The sequence below is a fragment of the Monodelphis domestica genome, chromosome 3 (assembly GCF_027887165.1).
Source record: "Monodelphis domestica isolate mMonDom1 chromosome 3, mMonDom1.pri, whole genome shotgun sequence".
NCBI lineage: Eukaryota > Metazoa > Chordata > Mammalia > Didelphimorphia > Didelphidae > Monodelphis > Monodelphis domestica.
Window position 1 is genome coordinate 152,250,656 of NC_077229.1, and position 20,600 is coordinate 152,271,255.

Consider the following 20,600-nt stretch of genomic DNA (forward strand, 5'->3'; position numbering starts at 1 on the left):
GCAGTCGAATGTCATTGAAGATGACTAATTAAAAGAGTTGTTACATCATCACATCTGTCTATGAGTGTGTCAAATGGACTGAAATTTTGAAAGATTTCAAAAAGATTTAGAATTATATTTTAAGGAGACGGTAGGGTCTAATTTGGTTTTATTTTTTTGAATATGTAGGAAATTTAAATATCTTTAAGGGCCTAAAGAAGGCACCAAAAGATGGTGAGAAGTTGAAGATTTGAAATAGAGTGGATGATTGAGAACACATCTATGTGTACACTTAGAGGCAGTTTTATACAGTTAAAAAGTAGAAATTATGCTGGAGTCAGAGAAACTGAATTCAAATCATGCCCTTGCTCATTAATACATATGTGATCTTTGAAAGTCACTTGGACTGTGTTTGTTTCCTTATCTATAAAATGCAAGGATTAGAATAGATCAGGGGTGTCAAACTCAAATAGAAATCAAATCAATAAACCATATATAATTTAAAAATCACACATTAAAATTATCTGAATTCTAATGTATTATTATTTATCTTATTAAATATTTATGGATTATATTTCAATGCTCTTAGAACTGAACTTGAGAATTTTGCCAACTGTAGTGGGGCCAGGTGGGCTGCCTGTTTGACACCTCTGTGCTAGATGAATATCAAGGTCTAATTTTGAATCAATAATAAGATAGGATATTCCACTAATAATAAAAACTAATAGGATGATAGTAGAAATATTAGCTAACATTTATTTAGCACTGTGAGGTTTGCATAAATATATACATACATATACATGTTTTCCTCACTAGTCTTTGAAGTGATCACTCTTATGTTAACCCCAGTTAACAGACGAGGAAGGAGGCTAAAAAAGCTATAACTTTCCTAAGGGTTTAAAACTTGTTAGTGACTGATGCAGATTTTGAACTCAGCTCTTCCTCATTCTAAAGACAGGGTTTTAGACACTGTGTTGGATTGCTTTTCCAAAAAGAGTATAAGCTTCTTAAGTGTGAACACTGTTTCACTTTTGTCCTATTTAAAGTGCTTTGCATGATGTTTTACACAAAGTAAGCACTTATTAAATTATGTAAAAATCAGAACCATTTATAGGGCACTATACCTTGTAAAATGATTTTAGTGTTTTGACTTAAATCTAAATGATTGGTTGCCAGGGAAAATTCCCAAATAATAAAATATTCAAGCCAGCTGGGAATTATGGAGATTTTAATTAATATAGAGAGAAGGAATTAAGGAAAAGAGAGAGAGAGATAGAGAGACAGAGAGACAGAGAGAGAGACAGAGAGACAGAAACAGAGACAGAAACAGAGAGAGGGGGTAGGAGTGAGAGAGAGAGAGACAAAGAGAGAGAGACAGAGAGGCAGTAGTTAAAGGCTTTGCACAAAGTGGCCTCCCTAAGCCTAAGGATAAGGGAGTCAGTCTTCTCACTCACCACAAGTTGGTCTCCAAGCTGGGTTCCAGTCCTCCACTGAACTCAATCTCCTGAACTGAGTTCAGAATAATCTCTTGAACTGACTTTTAGCCTTCTTTTAAAGAGAATTTTCTCTTATGTCACCTCCCCTAAATTTTTATGTCTACCAATTACAGTAGATGCTTTTTTCCAGGACGGCCCACTCTTTAGTTCTCACCTTCTCTGGTTAGATTATATCTTCTGAGGTACTTCACACTTCTTTCTTAAGCTTGCCTTTTGTTAGTTACTTGACTTTTTTGTGATTAATTTAACTTTTACAGGTACCTTTTTGTATTAGATCTAAAATTAGACCTAGCTTAAGATTCTAGCTTCACTATAAGGTATGAGTTAAGTACGTTCATTGTTCAATCAGGAGTTTACAACTTTATCTTCCCCTAAAGTATATCTAAGTATGGGTGGAGTAATTTAAAGTTCCCAAGACATTCCTGATTCTTGTTAGACCAAGTATCTCCATTTTTACAATAAGGAAATAGCTAAATCAAATCTTCTAAAGTACAGTCTGAGTAGTTTTTAAGATTCACAATCTTCAGTCAGAACTTGGGTTTGAATTCCACTTCAGACACTTGAGTGATTCTAAGAAGTCATTTAATCTTGGTCTCCTTCATTTAGAGCAACAGTAGAATGTAAATAATAAGAGCACCCACCTCCTTGTGTGTGGTAAGAATAAAATGAGATAATATTTGTAAAATGTCTTTCAAATTTTTAAGTTCCATATAAATGCTAGCTATTTTCAAATGCTTGTTGGATAGAATTGGCAGTATATAAATGTTTCTAAAATGTCTCTCTCTTCCAAAACAAATGAATATAGGCCTTTAGAAAAAGGATCTATTTAGATCTGTTCTCTGGTTTCTTTTTATGTATGGACTGATTTCTTTTAGGTCTCTCACCTTTATTCATTTCCATGGCTAACAAAAAATGACTATACAATTACCTACATACCTAGGATTTGTTTTATACTGTTTTCTCAAAATTCTTATGAATGACACATTACATTTCACCTTTCCTATAATTGTACTACTGAAGAACCTCTTGACTTCCCAGCCTTTGGATCATTCATCTAAAAAGTTTAATAATTTGATTGTGCTTAATATAATGAACCTCTAAGCAAACATCTTTCTGTTGTTTTTGACAGCTGAAGATGCCTGTGGAGGCACAATGAGAGGATCCAGTGGCATAATTTCCAGCCCTAGCTTTCCTAATGAATATCATAACAATGCTGATTGCACATGGACAATTGTAGCCGAACCTGGGGACACCATTTCACTAATATTTACAGATTTTCAAATGGAAGAGAAATATGATTACTTGGAAATAGAAGGTTCTGAGCCCCCAACAATATGGTAAGTAAATGTTGTCAATTGGTAGACATATAAAGTATAAGTAGGATCACCAATGGGAATAGAATGTGAGTACGCAGTACTGATGAGTTGTAAAGACTCTATAAAAAATCCAAGTTTTTATCTCACATGACTCCAGAAACCTTGTTAATGATCACTGGTAGAGAACATGAATGTGGGTGAGGTCTAAAAGTGGCTTCATTCCTCTGAGGAATATGAGAAAGAAAAAATGTGCCTTTCTACTGGTATTCCTTTACTTAATGAAACTGAAATTATATGCGCTTAACAGGAATATTTAGCATAATTCCGTTTATGATCTATGCTTTTATTCATCAATGTTAGTCCTTTCTTTTTGGAAGTAAGATAACCCACCACAGCAGACAACTCTGTACAAATGTTCCTTCTAGACTTATACTAAAAACTCTTTTGTACTAAGGAGTCTATATAGACATATACTTCATGAAATTAGATTGTAAGTTCTTTGAGAGCAAGGACTGTTTTTGCCTCTTTATTTATCCCTAGAGCTTAGCATAATTTCTAGCATGTAGTAGATACGTAATAGATATTTATTGACTGACCACAAGGTAAAATCAAATGTCATAGAAGAAAAGTGAAATTATTTGTTTTATAGACTCAGAATAGGATCACAGTTGTCCTGAGACATTTTTTCTTTCATCAATTTGAGGATATCTTGTATTACAAATAAAAATCGACAGTTGTGTACCTTTTGTTATACTAGCTTACTAATAATTTGGATATTGGCATAACATGATTCCCTAGTAATGCAATAATTTACTCATTGTCTGTAACTATTTTATTCCTTTGAAGATATAGTTGGAAACTTACAAATACACACACACACACATATGCTTTTTCATTATGTTTCCTTGAACACACACATATATGCTTTTTCTTTATGTTTCCTTGAACATTTTAAATGCTAGCTGAATGCCTAAAAATTACTTTCTTTCCCTTTAATTGATATTCTGGATTGACTATTTTAGAAAAATCTGTCCTACATGTTATTTTGGGTTGCAACTTTTATCATATAATTTAATTAAAGCCATCAATAATCATTAAACATGTTTGTAATTAATGATTAAAATCATGAATGATTGCTTTAGATGACTATTTTGGCTGATATAATTAATGAACAACCATACTGGATTTTCTACTGAAGCAAGTCAATGGAGAGATTTTTACTGCAGTATCTGATGCTGAAATAGCTCTAAATTGGAAGCATTTCATATGGTTTCTGGTCCAATCTTGAACATTTCTAGTGCAATTCATTTTCGTCCATGCCATCTCCATACCAAACACTTATTTTTGTTCATAGAACCATATGTTTGTCAGCTTCGCATATTTGTAACCCAAGTGTCTTAATCAATATTTTAGACTTCTCATTCCACATAACGAATCAGCTGTGAAATCTTGATATTTCTGTCTACAGAATGTCTTCCATCCAACCCCATCTGGCTACTCACAAATCCATCTTAATTCAGGCCCTCATCACCTTTTGCTTTGATTTCTACAGCAGTTTTAACTTCTCTCTCTCACTCCCTTCTCTCTTCACCCCAACTTATCTTCCATTCTGCTGCCAAAAAAGTAATTTTACTTAAACACAATTCTGACCATCTGTTTTGGTTTTAAAAATCTTCACTAATATGCCTCAGCTGCTATTTCTGGTCTCACTTCCCTTTGGATACTCTATGATCCTGTCACCAAGATCCATTCTGTCCTAGTCAATATTTCACATAAACATATCTGGTGGTGTTGACAATGACAGTGATGGTGGTAATAAAAGTTACCTAGCTATGAATTAGAGAAATATCTGCATCTCCATGGCAATTACTTTGTATTGCTACTGAATGGAAATTTTGTTCAAGTTATTCAGTAGATGGATTTGAATGGTAATATGGTATTAAATACATCCTTTCTTTTAAAAATTTTTTTAATAATCATACTAAGATAAAATGTTAACTTCTTCATTCTTACTCTCTTTATTCTGAACTAAAGTTGATATGGAAATTATAGACCAAAATGGTAACAAGATTCCCCTCTCCACTCAACCATCATTTTCTTTGAATATCATTAAATGACTTATTGCTCATTACATGTGCTGAGTCATTTATATTAATATATTAATGAACCATTAAATAAAATAACACATTAAAATGCTAATTGAATAATTGCCAGTTTAGAGGAACAATTTTAGGGAACATTCTTCCTGGAATGTCAATCACTTTTGTTGAATAGATTGATGCAGTGGTTTAAGAAAAAAATACCATTCTATGCTGGGGAAAAGAGATTCACAAAATCAAGATTTTTTTTTTAAGGTAGATTTACTCTCAATTTTTTTATGTCTCTTTGGAACAGTATTTGAGTTTGAATTCCTCCTACCAGCATTGCCTAGTCTAAAGTAAGTTTCCTATATTTAATGCAAACAAGGGATATAAATATGTTTATATATATATGTATCTTACCACTTAACAATAAATAAATAAAAATATATAAACATGAGAAAGAGATATGATTTCAAAAGCATATATAACTTAGAAAGTAGGAAGTTACTCTGTTAGGATATCTTAAATTGGGATTACTTAATCTTTATGTGACTTCAAAGATGAAACCTTTGGAGTTTCCTGAGGTTGATGGAGGTTACCTGGACTGTATATGTTCCCATAGTGAGCTAAGTATCAGAGGCAGAGTTTGAACTCTGGTTTTACTGACACTAAGCCAAGTATTTGATTCTCTCCTGCATGTTACTTCTTTTTTATTTTTTAAAACCCTTACCTTCCATCTTAGAATCAATACTGTATATTGGTTCCAAGGCAGAAGAGTGGTAACGGCTAGGCAATGGGGGTTAAGTGACTTGCTCAGCGTCACACAGCTGAGAAGTATCTGAGGTCAGATTTGAACCCAGGACATCCTATCTCTAGGCCTGGCTCTCAATCCACTTATCTATCCAGAACATGTAAATTGGCAAAACATTATTAAAATAGAAAATAATTGTTAAGCTCTAGGACTATTACCTTGAATAGAAGAAAAAAAACCCATGAAGTAACTTTTTATGACCAATACCACCTACTCAATATAAATGTCTCAATGGACCTAGTTGAATTATATCTGTTTTGAATCTAAAGGTTCCTTCTTACCCAGACTTTTTTTTTTACTCCTGGGAAAATAATGATTTAGTTTGGGCTTCCTGAATATACTAGAATATAATTTTCAACTCCATTAACTATTTTTCTTTTTTCTTTTTACTTTTTAATGCATTTTCTATTTTATTTTCATTTTTGTTATGCTTAATTTGTATGCTTTCTCATTATTTATCTTATGATTGTTTCTCAAAATTATTATTTATTTTTAGTATATTTTAAAATTTTATTTTCAAATCTTCTTTCTCCCTCCAGCTTCTCTCCTACCTATAAAGAAAACCTATTTCCACATTACTATGTCAGAGTGAAAAAATATATACTTCAGTATGCTGTCAGTTAATCATCTCTCTCTGAATGTTATCTATCCATCATGTGGGCTTTGGAATTGTATTGATCAAAGTAGCTAAGTCTTTCAAATTTCATCATGATCACTTTGTTGTTATCATGTATAATGATCACCTGGATCAGATCACTCCACTCTTCATCAATTCATTTGTCTTCCTGGGTTTTTATGAAATCATCCCCTAACTCATTTCTTATATCACAACAGTATTCTATCATATACCATAATTTGTTCAGCTATTCCCTAATTGATGGACATCCCCTCAGTTTCTAATTCTTTGCCATCACCAAAAGAGTTGCTAAAATATTTTTGTAAACATAGGTCCTTTTCCTTTTCCTTTGATCTCTTTGGAATATAAACAGTAGTAGTATTGTTGAGTTAAAGAAAATGCCTGATTTTATACTTATTTAGGTAGAATTCTGAGTTGTCCTCCAGAAAAATTAGAACAGTTTGCAATTCAATCAACATTGTATTAGGGTCCCTTCTTCCACATCTTTATCTTTTGTCAATTTTCTTTTATGTCATGTTAGCCATTGAAAGAAGTGAGGTGGAACCTCTGAATTGATTCACATTTCTCTAACCAATCATTATTTAAAATATTTTTGCATAAGACTTAAGGTAAATTTGATTTCGTCTTCTGAAAAATACCTGGGTATCTTCTTTGATTATTTATTAATTAAGGAATAGTTGTTATTTTTATAAATTTGAAACTTTGAAAAATAAGTTTCTACTAGAGCAACTTGCTATAAAAATGTGGATATTAAATAATGTTCTATGGTACCTTTCAGCAAAATGTTGTTTCTGTGATTATCACTTTTAATTAGGTATAATTTTTTTTTGCTTTGTTTGAGCCTTTTAATTGCACCTAAAGCATGTTAAATTTTATTTCATTACTTTATTTTAACTCTGTGTGTCTTTCTGTTTTATTTGTGTCTCTTAATATAAAACAACATATTGTTTGATTTTGTTTTCTAATATATTCCTTTATCTACTTCTGTTTTGTGGGTAAGCTCATCCCATTCACATTCACAGTTATGATTAGTAACTATATATTTCCTCCATCCTATTTCCTTCTGTTTATCCTTCTCTTTCTATTTTTATCTAGTCCTTTAGCAAAAGTTTTTTTTTCACTTCTGACCACTACTTCCCTTAATATACTCTCCCTTTTACAATCCCTCCTTTCTCTCATCCTCTGCCTTTCTTACTTCCCTATTTTCTTCATTGAGGTTTTGTATCTTTTTTTTCCATTTGACCAATTCTGCTTTGCAAGGAATTTCTTTTCCTAATATTTTCTTGACCACTCATATTTTCTTTGATTCTTTCAGGAATTCTTGTTGGTCTTATGTTTAATTGGTATTTTTTATGCTTTATATGTGACTGCTTTCATGTTGTTGTCTTTTGTAGAAATTGTCTTGATCTTCTCTGCTACAAAAGCATATTTCTATCATCAGGGTTTGTTTGTTTATTTGTTTGATAATTTTCGGGTCTATTTCTTGAATTTAAACTTTATATTTAATCCAAGGCCCCTGCTACTTGTGACTAAAAGTTCTTCCCTCAACCCTGGAAATGTGACCCAGAATTGTGTTTAGACAATGAAGTCTCCAAATAGCATCACATCTTGTACTCCATGTCAGCTCAGGGTTCCTTTTAATCTCTTTCTGGCCAATTGTCCCACCCTTTAATTATTTCTGGACTGAGAATTTCTGAAGCTCCTGCTGTTACTGTCACAGCCCACAGCCTGCTGTCAATAGATCTTTCCTGCTGACTTCCTTAGTTGTCTTAGGCCTGAAAAATTTATCCCCTCAATTTTTGTTGGCTAGCTGCTCCAGAATTTGATTTGATGCATTATTTTAAAATCGTTTTAACTATAATGTGGAGAGAATTCGGATAAGTTATTGCCTCTACACTACCATCTTGACTTTGACCCCAATTCATTACTTTTCTAAGTAGAACTGCATCAAACAAGGTCCTAAATATGAGTTAGCTGAGAAAGTTTGAGTACTCTTTCCAAGCTTATATGGGTATATATGCCACATGCCAGCTCTGGAAACTGCTCCCAAGTTGCCAAAACCAGGGTGGGAGGAATGTGTCTTGGGATTACTGAAGGGTTGATACTGACTAATGCAGTATCTGACATTGCAGACATTGCATGCAGACAATCTCTTAGAGTGGTGACAATGTTTAATGGGTTTGGCTCTACAATTTATAGGGTAAATGACATAGGTAAAAGGATTAGGTAAGGTTCATACAGAAACAATGATAAATAACAATTTACAAAGAAGGATAATGGATATGAATTACTTCATTGATTCTCAATAAGAATTTCTATAGGATAATAATTTACTATGTCAGTGTGTAACTATCTAACAAAGTTTCTCAAGGAAATGTTTGCTTCATTGGGTAGAACAAACCAGAAACAGCCACGAACTTATCAGGTGCTTTGGGTGAGATCATACATGCTTGGCTCTAGCTAACAGATGGCTCTGATTTTATTGGGGCCTATTCTCATTACTGGGGGCTCTCTCTTTCTCTCTCTTTCTCTCTCTCTCTCTCTCTCTCTCTCTATATATATATATATATATATATATATATATATATAATTGTGAGTTATAAGCAAACTATTCTCTGATTTTCTTCTGACATATTTTATACTGATCTGATAATATATTCAGTAATTTGTTCAATTCTAGGCATCATATTTAGGGCAGACCTTGACAACAATATTTGCTAAACATTTCTATAGTGTTTTAAATTTGTGAAGTGCTTCACATATATTATCTTATTGATTCCCATGATTTCCTTTAAGAAGGTGTTATTATTCCCATTTTACATATGAGGACCTTGAAGCTAGTGACTCTGAATAAGGCCATGAGTGTAGATCTTGCTGACTTTAAGGCAAGCCTTCTATTATACTGTCTTACATTATTTCCTCTTTCAAAAAGAACTAATAAATCCAATTTAGACAGCAGGATGAAATACAGAAAGTACTAGATTTGGAGATAAAACACTCAAATTTAAATCCAATATCTGATACTGGTTTTCTGTGTGAATTTGGTTAATATACTTCTCTGAACTTTATTTTTTCTTATAAAATAAGATAATCCCTTTCATCTTGCAATCTCATGATACAACAGATTTTTCTTTAAAGAAAAAAATGTTCCTGGCATTATAACCACTTAAGATGTACCTATCTACCTGTGTTATTTTCTGTATGATAATGCTTGGTACTGTGCTACCATGGATGATATGGCATGGCATATAGAAATCTGCCCAAAGACTTAAGAAGACTTGAGTTCAAAACTGCTGCTGACACATAATGGCTGTGTGACTCTGAATAAGTGACAATATAAAATCCTCTGAGTTTATAAATTACATAGAGATGCTAGTATGCATTGTGGCCAGGACCCCTACTCTCTTGTGACTGACACCCAGCATTCCTTTTCACCCTGGAACTGCAACCTGGAACTACAACTCAGAAGGTCATATGGGCAATAAAGTTGCCAGCCATACCCAGCGCCTTCAAAATGTCTTCTGTAATTTTTTTTGACCAGTTGTCCAAACTCCTGGCTGCCATCTCTGGGCCAAGAGCTTCTGAAGCTGCTGCTGCTTCCTGTGTGAGCTCTGGCTAGGCTTTCACCCTGGTGTCAAAAACTTTGCCAACCCCTTAAGTTTTCTTAGGTTGGAAAAAATGTCTCACCCTGACTTTTTGTTGGCTCTGCCACTCTAAAATTTTACTTGAGGTGTTATTTTAAAATTGTTTGGAAGGGACTATTGAGAGTTCAGCTGGGTTGCATCTAATTCACCATCTTGCCTCCATCTCCTTTCTAAAAGCCAGCATTTTAACACAACAGGCTGCTGTTGCAATTTTTGCAGCTTCAGGTCTTGATATTATCTGAGTAATATCTTACCGCTACATTCTCACTCTCTACTCTTCTTCCTCAACCAACCTCCCCCCGTCCCGAACAACTATGAAAAGTAGAATCAGCCTAGCAGATTACATAAAGAAATAGAACTGAAAATCAGATCTTGATCAGATCTCCATCTCTCCTCATCATTTCAACTCCACATCAACAACAACCTATTGGACTTATCAGATGTGATATCCTGAGACATATTTTAATCTTAATCTGTCTAAAACTGAGCATTATCTTTTCCTTCAAACTTCTTTCATACTACCCTTTTTTGCAAAATACATCAGCAATCTTTGAGTATCCTAGGTAGATGAAGCCACTATTATCCGTGATTCATTCTCATCCCATAGATTTAATCGGATGTCAAATCTTGTTTCTCCCTTCTCCAATTTCCTATGAGATCACATTTTCCTCTCTAGTCATATATTCTCTGCCTTACCTCCATCCCATCATTACCTCTTACCTAAATTATTCCAACAGCATCCTCATTGGGATCCTTGCCTCAGTAATTCCTGTTCTAATCTGTCCTTCACATGGCTACTAGAATGATTTTCTAAATTTGGGAATCTGATCATATCATTCCTCTGCTCAACCAATTCAATGCTTCCTGTTATTATTGATAAAATATAGATTCCTCAAGTAAGATTTTAAAGTCCTTCAAAATCTGGTCTCTTTGAATGTTCCTCCCCATCCTGTATTCTACAATTCCATCCATTCTGGTCTTTCTTTTTCATACCACAATACTCAATCTTCCATATCAATCTTCCCTCTCTTCACATCTGCCTCATAGAATTCCACTCTTCTTTTTAAGTTCTACCCTCTACATAAAGCTTTTACTTATCCCCACAACTGTTAATGACTTTGCTCTCTAACATCTTCATATTTATCTACTTACTATTTAATTTTTATTTATTTTTTATTATCTATAGCTTCTTAAGTACTTTTTGTCTCCCTTTAGGATGTAAGCTCCTTGAACAGAGACTATATATTTTTTTGTGTGTATACCCAGTGCCTAGCACTATGCCCTGCATATAATAGATACTTATTAAATGATTGTTTATTAGCAGGTATTAAATTAATCAAACTGAATGCCTTATAAGAGTTGTCAGGCAAATTCCATATCAGTTACCACTCCAATAAATTCAAGTGCTGAGGAAAAAAATGCCTTTGATATACAGTTAAATATATATAATTGTATTTTTATTTTTATAATATTTAAAGGTAAATGTTTTTGAAACTCTCCAATCATTTGAGTTTTCAGGATTTATATTTGAAGATAAAGTTGAGCTCTCTCTCTTTCTCTCTCTTAAAAGTATCTAACCCCTAAGAATCCCTACTGTCCAGAAGACTGAGACAGACAAATATCTTCAAAATTTCCGACATATAATAGGTTAAGCCAATTGAGTATTCACACTAATTCCAGCAATATTATGGAGATGCTGTAGGGAATAATTGACCACTAGTTCACCTGAAGATCTGGTCCAGATTGGAAAAAGTATAGATCAAGTTTCACATATAAATCATAGTGGGATTTGGTCCATGATTAGTCCCTGCACTTTGAGTCTGATAGAGAAATAGAAATCCTTTCTGTAAAAAAAAAAAAGTCCCATATTCAAATGATAAAAATTGTCAGGAGCACTGAGGAATGATGAGACTGGTGATCATACCACATATTCTGTTAAATGAGAGAGACTGATAGAAGACAGGCTGTATGTTTAATGATAACATGCTTTTGTCTTTATCTCATTTTCTGCTTCCACAAGATATAATGAAGAAAATTAAAATTATCAGCACCTATTGTCATTCAAGTCCCTCACAAATTCATTTCACTTACTCTGCATCTTATTAGGTATCTTCTCTATTCACCTGGCTACTTTCTCAAAATAAACTCAAGTTTGGTAAAGAATAATCTGGTTGTTATCACTCTGAAAAGAAAGCAGTTTAACTCAGTTCCATCACAAATATTTATTCCCACAAGGCTTTGTTTTTCTGTGTTTTCTCTAAGGATGTGCTATGTATTTTGAATTACATTTCATATTTTTGTTTTCCAAAAGAAGAAAAATATATATATATATACACACATATTTTAAATTCAGAGGGCTCTAATTGTTCTAGTGCCTCTTTGAAAGGTATGCTAAATATTTACATTAGAATCTCTCTCTTATTCTGCTTACAAAACAGAAGAATGGCAGATCATTCTGTGTGATATAAAATAGATGCAAATAGTAAGGAGAAAGTGAAATTTCTTTAAGTGTCTGCTTAGAGAAATCTCACTGGCTAATAATGAGGATAGATTTACTTAATCATTTATTTTCCTGTTGACCCAATCCATTATTTATTTATTTAGTCATTCATTTCTCTATCTAACATTCCATTTGTTTGTTTGTTTTGGACCAGGCCTTTAATTTCATAAATATGTTTAGCTACTAATGAGGAAATTCCCTCAACCAATTAGGATCAATACTTCAGTGATGTTTTGAGTCTTGTTCCCTGGCTCATTGAGAGGTTACCTCTCTTGCCCAGGGTCACACAGCCAGTATGTGTCAGAGATGGTACTTAAACTTGGTTTTGTTTTTTCCTCCTGACTCTGAGGTCAGTTCTTTAGATACCACTATAATTATCTGTCAGCAGAATATCTTTAAAAACCTTTCCTAATGATATTGCATAACTGAAATGACAAATGCTGAATAAAATATTGGATTCACCATTTATAATAGAAAGTAGAAAATCTTTTGAAGTTGCAATTGATTTGATATGTGAAGATTCATTTACTCAATTGGTATTATCTAATCCAAAGAATGGATAGCACATCCAACAGAATTACCCTCTCCCTCCTTGAGTATAAATGGGGAAAATTTGGTGGAATTGACCAATCTGGAAATGACCAGCATTTATTAAACCTTCTCCATGTGGCACCAGGAACTTTGCTGAGTGCTAGGGAATAGATTTTAAGTCCGGAGGCAACCTTGCAAAGGGAAACTGCTTCTGCCACCTGTGTGACCTTTGGCAAGTTTTCATTTCTGTGAACTTCTTTTTGGCTCATCACTAGAATTAAGGGGCAGATTAAATTATCTTTAAGTTCTTTTCATTTGCAATTTACCATCCTATAAAATTAAATGTTAATGTTTAATTATCAGACATTATGTTATGCTAGCCTGATTCTTGGCAAAGACATACATGGTTGATCATGAAAAACTTGTATTGTTTTAATTCATTTATCTATTATAGTAGGATAATATGGCAGGGAGTAAGTATTGGAAGTGCTACATAACTACATAATTGGATATTCCTAGAACTTGAAGCTTAGGTTTTTAAGAGCTGAAATATTTTAAATTACATTTTTTTATTAGAAATCATTCAGATTTCCCAAACATCTCCCTATATTCTAAAATAGAACATGCCAACAATAATTTAATCTATACTTGATGACTGTGTTAACTATATGAAAAATCTATTATTTTACTCAGCTATTTATAGTGATATCTTTAGGAATTTCACTCTTTTCTAAATGTCTTGAAATGATATATATATATATATATATATATATATATATATGTGTGTGTGTGTGTGTGTGTGTGTGTGTGTGTGTATAAAACCTATGGATTTTTGTTTCTTTTCTTTCCTTTTGGTATTAGACACTCATCTGTCACTTTTTATTGTCATAACTATTGTGACTAGAAATTAACCTTCTGCTCTCTGCTTTTCTAGGCTTGCTTCTTACCTGTTATTTCTAATATAGTATTCTGGAAAACAGAAAACCAGATTTGTCAGAATTGTGTCAATAATAAGAACAAATTGTGCTTAAAGGGGTTCTTAAAGTATTTTCCACAAATACAGTTCATGACACCTATTGTGGCTTCTCTGAGACCATTTCTGCTTACTTTTGAGTCCTTGGAAGTTTTATAAAACTGATGCCACATATATGTGTCTTCTAAGTAATTTAACTATTCACTGTAATGTAGCACAGTATAGCTTATATGGTTTATTACATGTTTTCCTACTCATAGTTTTAAAAAATATATTCTATATTTACATTTTTATTTCTATGTTGTCTCCTCTGAAAAAAAACTAAGCATTTTGAAGACTGGGTTTCATTTTTTGTCTTTGTGTCATTAGTGCCTGGTACATAAATGCTTAATGAATATACCAAGACAAAGAATAGTAAAATAAGTACTATTAAATAATGCTTCTTCCTGGAAGATAAAAATCAAAGATTTTTGTTCTAAGTTATTTTTGATTTGTCTTCCTAAGTCTTTACAGAAGAGATTTCTGGATGGACCCTCCTAAAATTTAACCTGATTAGATTAAAAAGTCAGATGAACAAAAGGAAGCAATAAACCTGGGATATAGTAAGTTCTAGACAAATTAAGATGAGAAGGAAAGGTGAAAATAGGACCATAGATTTAAATGATAAATTGAAAAGTAGAAGAGACCTTATGAAGGCAGTAAATTCAACTATCTTATTTAACAGTTTAGGAAACTGAGGTAAGGAGCTACTAAATGACTTGCTTTGGTCATCTAGCTGAAAATGGTCTGAGGCATAATTTAAACTCAGGATTTTCAACATCCCAAGACAGCATTCTGCTCACTACTCCATGCTGCCTTACTTTTAAACCCATAACTTCCATCTTAGAATCAATGTTGTGTATTACTTTTAAGGCAAAACAGGGGTAAGAGCTAGGCAACTGGGATCAAGTGACTTGCCCAAGGTCAAACAGATAGGAAGTTTCCAAGACCAGATTTAAACCCAGAACCCTTGTCTCTAGAAGCTGTCCCCATGCTGCCTCTTCTTATAGATGATCCCAAAGGTATTGTGGATACATAAAAATTAAGTGACTCAGTCAGAGCTACACACCTAGGAAGTGTCAGATGTAGGATCTGAACAAGAACTGTATTTACTTTAAGCTCAGCACTCATATATACTCCACTCCACTGTCTCTATGAAGGTTGTAGTACATTTAATTTGTCCCAGCTCTGAGGTTCCTCTGCCACACAGAATTTATTGTGCCATGGTGACTTTCACAGTTGTATAGCACATGAGCCTGATGGGAATTGCTGAAACATGAAGTAAAAGAACAACATTCACCTGCTTCTGGGAGGCGATGGAAGTAAAAAATAAATAAAAGTGAATCTTCATGACAGAGGACCCTTACAATCTTTTCCTTTTTCAAGTCATTCTGAACTAGGGTAGGTAAGCAAGAATTTCCTAGTTCCAGATTATGATCCCCAATAGTTCTTCCTCCTAGCCTTCTCTATGAGAGTATTTCTGTTTAGTTCGAATTATACTTGAAGATTTTCATTTAAGTTATAGGGTCAATTTCAATAATTCTTAATCTCTTAAGATTCTTTTGACCTCCTCCAGTTAGATATCTTGAATTGAATTGAATATATCTTTATGCAGAGAACTATAAAATATTAGAATTAAACAAGGGCTTTAGTTTTGAGATATCACTTCCAGACATTCATATTTCTCATTTATATAGAATCTCATTTGATCTTCATGATTAGCACTGTAGTATTATTGTTATTCTCATTTTATAAAGAAAGTAAACTGAGGTACAGGAAAGGAATGGTAAGAATATTGGATATGGTCAAACACAACTGCCCTGGCTTCAGTTTTTTTTCTATGTCTAAAATGTTAGGATTAGTCATATTTCCAATTTACCTCTATGATGCTAAGAAAAATAATATGCTATCTATCAGATCTTGATTATGGTTGAAATTAGTCTGGAATCCATGTCTCCCTACTGCCAGGTACCATTTTCTTTCCATCACCAGAGAACTTCACATTTCTATAAAAAATGTATTTGAGAAAATGAGGTAAAATTATACCCACAGATGCTCTTCCTCGCATAAACACAATAAAATTCTTCCAACTTAGTTGAATATCTTGATAGACTGTAATACAAAGGAATCATGTCTTTAAATAAACTACTTACCTAGATAGAGCTCATATCTTTTTGCAACTCTAGCACTTCCAATGTGCCTGGCACACAATAGTCTCTTGATAAATATTGAGTAAATTGACTGCCAGACTACCTAATCATTTCCTTTAACTCTGAAGAATGAAAAAATCTAGTCTCATCTGAGAGAGCAACCTCAAGATCTATATACCTATTGTCTTCCTCTATCCCATGCTTGCATTTCTACCTTAAGGAAAACATATGCGAAAAGGAAGCATAAAGTGTTGGCAAGATGGGTGAAATGTGCCCATTAAGAAAGAAAATGATTACATAATATTTCTATCAAGTGTTAGATGCATATTCATGCATGCACACACACACACATATGCACACACTTAAATACTGCTAAAATACATCTGAATAGCATTTTCAAATATTTGTAGCCTGGCCAGGCCCATGTAGGTGTCAAAGCTAAATAGTTCACACTTGAAATTTTTCCAGGTAACAAATTTTAGCTGCCAGCAACTGTGAAAGTGAGTGTGGCATAAGAAATTCCATGTGACATTGGACAACTTTTGAAAGCTCCTCTCTAAATACTGTTGCAATAGAAATCTTCTTGTCATACATTCACATTATATTTTTATGTCCCAGTTCTTATATTAAGCATTTGCGCATACAATGAGTGATCTGCATTTTAAAAATGACTACCTGAGACAGTGGAATCCTTTAGCAAGCGCTAAGTAATGGACCTCTATAAAAAGAAATCTTGGTTTGGGGAGAAATTACTTTTGCAAAAACTGTTTACACTACAAAAAGGAAAAGATATTCATAATGTCTTTGTCTTATCCGGTGAGATTTTCCATATGGACTTTGTCTACATTAAAATGTCAAAGAAGAAACAAAGATTAATTACCCTAGATACATTCCATGGGTGGAGAATTAATCCTGCCAAAAGCAAGCTTGATAGGTACTTAAATTACTTCTATTGATAGAGGAAATTCATCTACATGAAATAAAGAGTTCTTAATATTTTTTTCCAATGAGAAACATAAGGAATTGAAAACATAAGATGGAAGCCATGGGTGGAAATGAAACAACAAAGATAACCATTATTTTATTCTAAATTGCAAGCATGTACTCTCCTTTTTTCCTCCACTGGAAAATCATCATATATAAAACTATAAAATTATGTAAAATGTGAAACCAAGGTTTTGAAATTTTTATGCATTGAAGTATAACATAGATATCTTAAGAGATGTGATGAAGAGAGAACATTTTGGATCTTTTCCCCAATATTCTCCCTTAAGTTCTTATCATTTTTTTGTTTTACCAAAAATATTTAGAAATATTTCAGCATGCATTATAGTAGAATCTTGTTATAATATGTTTTAGGATTTGGAATATGTCACAGACTTCAAACTAAGATATGTCACTTACATAGAGTGGAAACCCCATAAAGATTATGATTAACATCAGAATAGCTAATAGTTTTTCTCTCTTATATTAGCATTTTGAAGTTTTTCCTGAAAATGAAGTCTTGAAAGTCTGTATAAGAGCTATCTCAACCCTGAAATATTAATCCTTGTTACTCAAAGAATGGTTGTGGAAAAGTTATGGGATGGATATTAAATCCACTTTCATAGCAAAGATTTATTCACTAGTCATTGTTTTCAACTTACTCTCTGAAGAAACTTATTCAAAAAACATGAGCATATGACAGTGGATCACTTCTTAGAGTTCCTATTATGACTCAATAAATCATATGCACATAGAAATATAGGCTGGAAGTCTGATCTTAGCCACCACCCTGATGCAAATCTACACATTCACAATATGTGGGTTTGTTACTCCCACATGAGGGTACATCAATAGATGATAATGCACAAAGACAATTGTCATTCTCAGACAATGAGAGACTACCACTACTACTACTCCCACAACCTTTAATTTACTTCAAGAATAAATTTCTGAACTAAAATGGATTCCTCTAGACATCTTGGGGCTAAAGAAAGCCATTGGAGAGGCAGCATGGGGTACCAACTTTGTCTTGAAGTTAGGAGGACCTGGTTTGATATCCAGCTTTATAAATATAAGCAAATGATAGGATTGTAAATTTAAACATGCAATAGATCTCAGAATTAACTTATTCCTTCATAGGTAAGAAATGTGAGGCCAAGAGAAATTAAGTAAATTGACCAAGCTAACTTAGGTGGAAGAACCTATATTGGAACTCAAACCTTCTGACTCCAGATCCTTCATCTTTCCATTGTTACACAGTGGGAAATCAAATGCAATGCTAATAACCAGATACCCAGAAAAAAATGGTTAAGAAAGTCATTTTGATTGTTCTTCAGTCATTTTGGTCATGTCCAACTCCTTCAAGGAATTAGAAATACTTGACTGAGGGAAAAGAATTCAGAGAGAAAAGGTAAATCTATCTTTGCACATATAAAAAGCTACATAAAAGCATTTACTAACATTTTTCTCTGATGAATCATCTTGGAGTAGAGCTAACACTCAAAGAGATTATAGGCAGAAGAAAGCATCTCTAAGAGGTTACAGGCAAAAGAAAACAAGCTCTCTGGCTGGTAGCTGCAAAGGATAGCCCTAGTGGCAGACTCAGTGTCTGTCATCTGAGCAGCAGCCTAGCTAAGTTTGACACTGCTCATCAATAGATTGGTCACGGGGTAGTGAATCCTTTTCTTTCCCAGCCTCAGCAATGCTTAAAGGACATCAATCATATTGTTGAGTTGTCATCTGTGGAAGTGGCAGGAATAGCCACACAATGGATTCTTCAAGTCCTGAAGTAGTGTACAAAAGAGTAACCAAGTTGATTGTAAGAGTGGAGATCAGAACTAAGAAAAGAGATTGATATTTAAAGGGGAATGGTATAAAATCCATTGCCCTATGGGAACTGTTTGATAATGGTATTCTTTATATTTAAGTTCTTTATATTAAGTTCCTATGCCTGATACATAGAAAGTAAGTTTTCATTAAAGACTTTTTGATTATATATGAAAACTCTCCAACATTCAAAGCTATTGATAAATAGAAACTGTCCACTTTTTTATTAGGTGGCTTCCCCAACTTTGGATGTATTCAAACAGAATTTTAAGAACTTTCTTCTAGGCATACAGTAGAGAATGTAGGAGGTTTAATTGTATGATTGCTTGCATCTTTTTCAATTCTAATATTCAATGTCCTTTTAATTTCATTTGTTGTTTCATTTTCAACATTAGAGGTAGGGAGGGCCCTTGTTGATGCCTTATCCCAAACTTTCATTTAATGAGTGAGAAAATGTAGAAGGGGTAAGTCTAGCTAAATGACTTGCCTAAGGTCATATTACAAGCAAGTAACAGACCAAGGATTCAAACCCAAATTTCCTGATTTCCAGGCATGCCCCATTTCTATTATACTGTGATAGCTCTTTTTCCTTCTATCATTCACAAATCACAAAATCTCACAATTGTGAATGTTGGAAATCAAATAAATGTCAGGTGTTTTAATTCCTACCTAAAATATGTATCCACTAAAACATCAAACAATAAATATTTATGACTGACTATTTTGTGTCAGGCACTATGCTGGCCCTAGGAATACAACTGCAAAGAATGGAATCAATCAATAAACATTTATTAAGATTCTACTATGTGGGGGGCAGCTGGGTAGTTCAGTTGAGAGCTAGGCCTAGAGATGGAAGGTCCTAGGTTCAAATCTGGCCTCAAACACTTCCCGGCTGTGTGATCCTGGGAAAGTCACTTAACCCCCATTTCCTAGCCCTTACTGCTCATCTGCCTTGAAACCAATACACAGTATTGGTTCCAAGACAGAAGGTAAGGGTTAAAAAAAAAGATTCTACTACATAACAGGAACTTTCCTAAGCACTAGGATGGAACAATCTTTATCCTGAAAGAGATTGTGTTCTAATGGGCATTTTAAATTAAAACATTTCCAATGAGAAGCAATCAAATCTATTCTTAAAAACTGTAAGTGGAAGAGAATTCAACTATTCTGTAAGATAACATATTCTATTTTAGAAATTCTAGTTGTCAGAAATTTTTTCATTAGGAATACCTGAAATCTGATCCTATTCTCTTATAGTCCAGATATTCCTAAACTTTTACATGTCATAGGACTTATAGTGTCTTGATTTTTTTTTCATGGCTTTTTACCTAGCAATTCTAGTTATTGAGTAGTTTGGCTAAAACTAGTGCTTATTTGTATCCTAACAACTTAGCAGTTATTTGAAAAAAAAAGGAACATAACAAAAAAAGATTTTTATTTAATTCTTAGATAATCACAATTACTATCAGGATATGAAGGCCTGTTGGGATGTGTGTGTGTGATATTCTCTTTATCAGAATGGTTATTGCCACCCTCATTTCCTTTTCCATATTGATTTTTATATGGTACTTCCTTTTTGTCATAGCAACCACTGAAAACCCAGCTTTGTAAAGATATATGAGAAAGTTCAAA

At 33.4% G+C, this 20,600-nt stretch overlaps 1 protein-coding gene across 7 annotated transcripts in view; it reads left to right on the forward strand.

The window, feature by feature from the left end:
- The window catches only part of CSMD3 (CUB and Sushi multiple domains 3), a 1,668,414-nt gene that overhangs the window by 461,734 nt on the left and 1,186,080 nt on the right, over window positions 1-20,600 (forward strand). For all 7 annotated transcript variants that reach the window (XM_016431868.2, XM_056823169.1, XM_056823168.1 and 4 more), the window contains exon 5: window positions 2,605-2,812. In XM_016431868.2, coding sequence (XP_016287354.2) covers window positions 2,605-2,812 — 208 coding nt within the window. The remainder of the gene's footprint in view (window positions 1-2,604; window positions 2,813-20,600) is intronic.